General features: G+C 39.5%; 1 protein-coding gene across 3 annotated transcripts in view; it reads left to right on the top strand.

Annotated features, from left to right (window-relative positions):
* Window positions 1-6324, top strand: part of LOC109533637 (REST corepressor) — a 10975-nt gene that overhangs the window by 1997 nt on the left and 2654 nt on the right. The window contains exons 4-8 of one of the 3 annotated variants that reach the window (XM_048661642.1): window positions 1113-1292; window positions 1383-1466; window positions 1806-1903; window positions 4322-4520; window positions 4946-5080. In XM_048661642.1, coding sequence (XP_048517599.1) covers window positions 1113-1292; window positions 1383-1466; window positions 1806-1903; window positions 4322-4520; window positions 4946-5080 — 696 coding nt within the window. The remainder of the gene's footprint in view (window positions 1-1112; window positions 1293-1382; window positions 1467-1805; window positions 1904-4321; window positions 4521-4945; window positions 5081-6324) is intronic. The other 2 variants (XM_048661643.1, XM_048661647.1) reach the window with 2 other exon arrangements.

Here is a 6324-nt window from a genome sequence, read left to right as displayed (position 1 = left end):
TACGAGTATGACACAGACGAAGATGTCCCAATGTTGTCGAAGAACAAGTTAAAACCAAATTGAGTGATTTCAATTTCTTCGAATATGTGAGCATTCATAATGGCACTCTTACAAGAGAAATGTTGACCGATGAGCAAATTATAGACTCCGTAACCTCATCTACAGCTTTAAGCGATAATGAGAAAGATGATACAACAAAGAGATTAAAACTCTAATGCGATTGTTGTGGCCCGTCGGGCACGGCACTTACTGAAATTACTTGAATCGGCAGGTTTAGAGCGTTTTGCGTTCAGTTAATTGTTACCCAAATAACTACATAAGTTCTTTATTGTTAAGGCGGATTAATATTTTTACAAACTTGAAATAACAACAAAATAATTAGCTTGAACGATTTAAAAGGCGAAATTTTAATACCTTGAACGATGAAATCTTGATGAAATTACACTTGCCTTTAGGCATCGCAAGTGTCCACAAGTACCAACCAAACTCCCAAACTCGCGAAAACTCGTCAAACACTTTAATGTCCAGATTATCCCGTCGTGATTGGTCGGTCCCAAACTACCTCGTGACTAACAACGTTCATTTTTACCTAAACGTACCCAATTCCCGTTGATTGTGGAAATTAAATCGTGCAAGTAGCAATTTTTTCAGATCTAATCCTTGTTACTTTTCTATCTTAACAGTTCAGGATTTAAAAACTGAGGTTTTCCATTAATGTGCCCATTTCTGCATCCAATCCGTTCACTGGTGGCAGCCACAAAACACCGAAAAAACTCAAACGCTTCTTTTAAGCGCACTTAACGTTTTAATACCACTCAAGTGATTGCTATACGTGTCACAGCAAACGCCACAACGTTCAGAATAAAAAAACGGCGTTTTGTACCAAAAAAACTCACTCACTACCGGCCGGAAAATGCCACAAAACGAACCACGGAATATTCGTTTTCCGAATAATCGTCAACTTTTTACAGAATAGTGAAAACTCGTGCAATGTTTCCAAAAATTAGCTGCGCCAATTCTTGGCAGTCTCTCCCAGCCACCATTGCACATTGGAATTTGTCGCACAAATGCGTATCTGTTCAAAGTATCTAGTCCAAAAATGTTCTGTTTAGCTTCCAGATAAATCGATAGCCAGCTTAGTGAAGTACTACTACAGTTGGAAGAAGACACGCTCTAAAACGAGTTTAATGGATAAGCAGGCGCGTAAATTGAACAATTCAAAAGGAGAAGGAGGAGCAGCTGAGGAGGGCGAAGAGCATGGCTCTAACGAGGACTCCGACCATGACGAGAAGGTTAGTAGCTCCCGTTCGATCTTTCCCCTTTCCAGGCTCTAATGTTCAAAAAGCGTTACTTGTCCACATAAATGAGAGGCTTTTTAACAGAGATGGACGTTTCATCGGGGCATAAATCGTAAAAGCGGCACCTCGAGTAGAACCGGCCAATCGAGCAGAGACTCTGCCACACAGGTAGATTATTCATTAGCTGTGCACGATATCCATCATCTGCTTATTCACGCCTTAGGGCTGTGGTTATGGTCGTTCGCATTGTACTATTTTTTCCGCGCCCCCCAAATCGATTACGTAGTTTCGCGTAGGAGGATCTAAGTGAGTCCAAAGCAGCCCGACCTGTCGTTACTTACGTGCAATTGTACTTGTTGTCAAGCGCTTTATTAATGCCTCAAACGCCCACATGCATGTTGCAGTCATTTCGTCCCCCCCAGAACACTTAAGCCTTCCTTTACAAACATGCTACTCAATAACACACTCTCTTAATACTGGTGTTTTACGGTTCAATCGTGTGCGCAGGGCGAGGGGGGCACCTGTTCAAACTGTGGAGTGTTTTGTTCCATCACCCATCGGAATCCGAAAGGACATCTATGTAACAGCTGCTATCAGCATTGGAGGTAATCGAACTCGAATGCCAGCAAATGCAGAATGATCTCTTTGATTTATCCATGGTTTGCCTACTATTTTCTCCGTCTCCCAGGTTGGGCCCCAACAGCCTCTTGGAACTCGTTTCTTGCCTTAACGAGCAGTTTTATCCAACACTATTCGGTGCCCTTTTAAGAGAAGCGACTAGCTGCCAACTCAATTAAGCAGAGCTGCAGAAATGTTCTTGTAGTTTATTCAGTGTCCTGCCTAGAAGAACTCGCAACTCAAAAATCGCATCGGAGAGTGGTTAATGTTGTGCATTGTTCTTCGGGCATTATTTTTGGTAAAATTCGGTGACCTCGTTTCTTTGTATTGAATTCCGTCTTCGGTAAAGATATTGACTTTACACTCAATTGAACAAAAGTGTTTTGAACGGAAATTTTTGCAAAATTTCCGCTAGCTGGGAAAATGTTGATGACTTTTTTTACTTTTTTAGATTTATTTTAAAGGTCATTGATTAACAATATTTTTAAAATGTCTTCAAATTTCAGAATTGTCCATTTTTAGCCTTTTGAGCCAAGTTACTCTTTCTTCTAAATGCTCAATTTTTTAAAGTTTCACTTAAAATTGCTGACAATCTAAAGGTATTTTCCGCGAAAAATTATGAAATAAATTTCGAATCTTTCGTCGCTTTGTAAACAGTTTTGAATTCCCTTTCCAGCTTTTTGCAAACTGGAACTTGGAAGAAAAATCAAACAATCTTCTATCAAAAAACGAACAGATTAAGCGTTTTAATTAAACAGATTAAAAGTTTATAACACATTACATATTTGGAAATCTCGTCACCTCCATTCCTCTGAAGACTGTAGAATTTGTTAAAAAATGAGGTTTTTTAGTTTTGAATGAAAGTTTTCTGCTTTACTTTCTTCTCAAAAACGCTCTATTTGTAGAGTTTCACTTAAAAATACTGACGATCTGAAGGTCTCTCGAGCGAAAAATCACAAGAATAATTTATAGCTTTGTAGGAATTTAAACGTTTTTCAGCATCGAATTCGGGACAAAAACGAAAATACATTTCACCCGTCTTCCCCGAAAATCATTCACGTTTTCTCAAAAACTGATCGCAAAACTAAAAGTTTTTAATAAAAAGAAAATTTTCTGATGATTTTCTTCTTTTTTGCCAATATTGGGGTGTTTTCAGCCAAAAATAAAAAAAATAATTTTTCTGGACAATTCGCCTCATTCATCGGTTTGCAGGAAGCTTTAGAAAACCCATTTCAGCGTCGAATTTGGCACAAAAACCAAATAATTTTATTCAGTTCTTTACCGAAAGTAATCAAGTAGGACTATCTTAAAAAAAAAAACGACCAGAGAGCAAAAGTTTACAAACAGTTATTGTATCGTATGTAACGCTCTGAGGATTTCTAAATTCCTTTAGATTTTCAGGTCATTCCAGTTTTAGCAGTTTCTATTAGGCAATTCTTTCTACGCAAAAATCGCATTATTTTTTAGTTTTACTGGAACACTCGCCTCCTTAAACGCTTTGCAAAAATCTTTGAAAACTTTGTAGAGCTTCGAATTATGGACAAAACCCTAATAATTATTTCAAGGTATTTTCCAAAAATATTTTCCCTAACTGAAAAAGCGAAAGTTTATAATCATTTAGTGTGAGACAACACTGTCTCTAAACAGAAAAACCGCGTTTTTTCTAACGTTTTACTGTGAAATACTGGCAAACTGAATCTTTTATGCAAAGCAATGAAGAGATCGATTTTACAAGAAAACTCGTCGACTTTCTTTGGACTTAGTTCTGTTGCTGGGAAAATCTAGATTATTTTTTTTAATTGTTTGAAGAAAGTAGTAACACGTTAATCAGAAAAAATGTCAATAACTCATTTTTAGATGTGAAAATTCCAGTCTCGGGTCTCGTAAAGCTTTAACAAATGAATTATAGCTCATTAACCGACGAGTTATAACTCGTTAACTCAGAGAGCGGTAACAACTAGGCCTGGGTAACACTGTGTTGAGTTGATGCCGCTCTGTGAGTTGGTGATTTATAACTCATCGCCTTCACTGCGCCACACCTCAAATTGCGCTTGTGGCGGAATAATTCTTGAAATCAGAACTTTTATAGGGCATTTTTGGAACTTTTAAAGTGCAACAGCTGAATAGCGCAACTCAACACAGTGTTACCCGGGCCTAACCGTGGAGCAGTATGGCCTTACATTAAGTACATGAAACGTAACGAAAATCGTCGTTTTTTGCCCCCCCTCGGTTCATAAAGATCATTTTGCATTTGTTGTCATTGATGATGCGACTGTCGGAAGACAGTCCTTGGGGTGACTTATAGTCGATGAGACTGAGTCGGCCCCAAGGGGTGGCCCTTTGACTATGGCCGCGATGTGGGCCAAGGAGGAAAACTGAGTTGACAATTGAATTTTGCAACTCAGACGAACAGGCACGGCTCGACCGACGTCGGGCCCAGTGATTGGTCGAAAAAATGGGGGTCCTGGGGGGCCGAGGGCGCGGGGTAAGCCCCCCAAAGGAATGCACATCAACCACGACGACCTGGCAACGATGGCTTCCGGTAACGCCGGGACCTTGTTGCTGCGCCGAATGGAGAGAGAGTTGGATTCCCTCCAAAGACAAGTGAGTAAAGAACGACGTGCTTTTACGGATGCCGCCACTCAATCTGCGCCGCTGCACCATTCACCTAGTCACGGAGATGGGGAGGAAAGACAGAGAGATACTGACCAGAAACACTCGTTTTATTTAGTTTGTAATTGTTTTGGTGCATTGTACAGCAGAGCTAGCTCGCGCAGAGGAAGGGAATTGAGGAGGAGGTTTTATTCGGTTTAGCTTGTTTTTTTTGGTTGCTAAATCACCGCTGCCGATTGATGCAAGGAAACAAATCTCTGTCTTTGTCCCTCCTCTCCATAGTTAGCTTTCGCTTCTCAATCCGACATGTCCGAATAAAGAAAACTAGATAAAAAAAATGTAAAATTCTTCACCTTCCCGTCCTTCTCTAGCAGACCGGCGAGCCGATGATCTAAACCGGCGTTTTTTTGTTGCAGATTCAACAGAACAAGCAAACGGTCAGCTCCTTGAAGCGTAAACACGCTGACACAGTGGACGAGCTAAGGCCCAGCGACGAAAAGCAGCGCAACAACCCGCGCTGGAGCAATGAAGAGCTCATGTTGGCCGTCCAGGTAAAAAAGTCTAAGATCAAAAAGCCTAAGCTCAACAAAGCTAAGGTCAAAAAGCCACAATCGGTTGCATAGTCAGGTTCGAACGATGCGCCGGAGATTGGCCGTTAGCTGGATGAGAATCGTCTTGGGAAACACTCGTTGGTATCAAATAAGGAACCTATTTTTGGCTGTGTCACAAGCAAGCACTGCCAGGACCGGATTTGGATCTATTAGTCCTGATCATAACTAGTGAGGACTTATTTGTTCCGTCTCCTATCGGAGATTAGGTATCAACCTGATAATTCTTATCCTGTTATACAGGGTGTCCCGTAAGCACACGCTCAAAAGGGTACTGCGATATTCTTTGGGTCAAAAGAGGACGATCTGACCTACAAAAAATGTCAGGGTCCTCTGCTATTTATGGTCAAGGTTCTTCAAAAAAATTATTTTTTTTGAAATATCGGGAGAATGGTCCGATGTATTTCGGTGAAACTCGCTGTGAATTTGTTCTTATGTAAGACTCATACTTTGATGAGAAAATCAAGTTCAGCGGTTTTCGACAAGTGGTGTATTCTTGAGTGTCGTGATACAAAGACTACCAGAACTTTTATTTGGTGGATAGAATCAATTCATTTTTTTTGGTTGATGCACTAATCATTTATTTACAATTTTGTGCTCTTTGTAAAATCTTGTAGCATTCATAGTTTTTGCGCAAAAAAACATGACTGTTTTTTTGCTACTTAACAATGTTATACATTAAGTGCAAGTATGCGGCGCGTATACGCGTACGCTTTCACGCAAGTTGTCTTCGCAAAACCCTAATACTTTGACCATGTCGGTCACTTCTTCATTAGAAAAGGTCATTCGAAACGAATTTGTGAGATTGATTGACAATTAATTTATGGATAAGTTCTATATTGTTGAGGCGGATTCATTTTTTTACAAACTTCTTGTTGGGCATTTTGCCTCAAAAATTTTTGTCTTTAAAAAAGACAGAATTTCCTCACGTCTTCTATTACAGATTGATAAATAGTGCTCCTATTTCGCAATAAGAACGAATTATTTATCAAAAAGTAATCAAGAACTGTCACCTAGAGGGTATCCTACGACACACTTGGCTCAAGCTGTAAGAGAAAATTCTATTATTATATTACGAACCTTTTCATTCCGTTTATTCCAGGACTTTCAGATCAAATTAAACGAGTAGGTAAAAAATTTAATATTAGGACTATCTTCAAAACTGAAAATACAATTAGAAGTAAAAT

The sequence above is a fragment of the Dendroctonus ponderosae genome, unplaced genomic scaffold (genome assembly GCF_020466585.1).
Source record: "Dendroctonus ponderosae isolate FM_Combo_2020 unplaced genomic scaffold, Dpon_F_20191213v2 Dpon_F_20191213_1, whole genome shotgun sequence".
Classification (NCBI taxonomy): Eukaryota; Metazoa; Arthropoda; class Insecta; order Coleoptera; family Curculionidae; genus Dendroctonus; species Dendroctonus ponderosae.
Note: the sequence above shows the minus strand (reverse complement) of the source record. Positions and strands in the feature narration are given on the sequence as shown.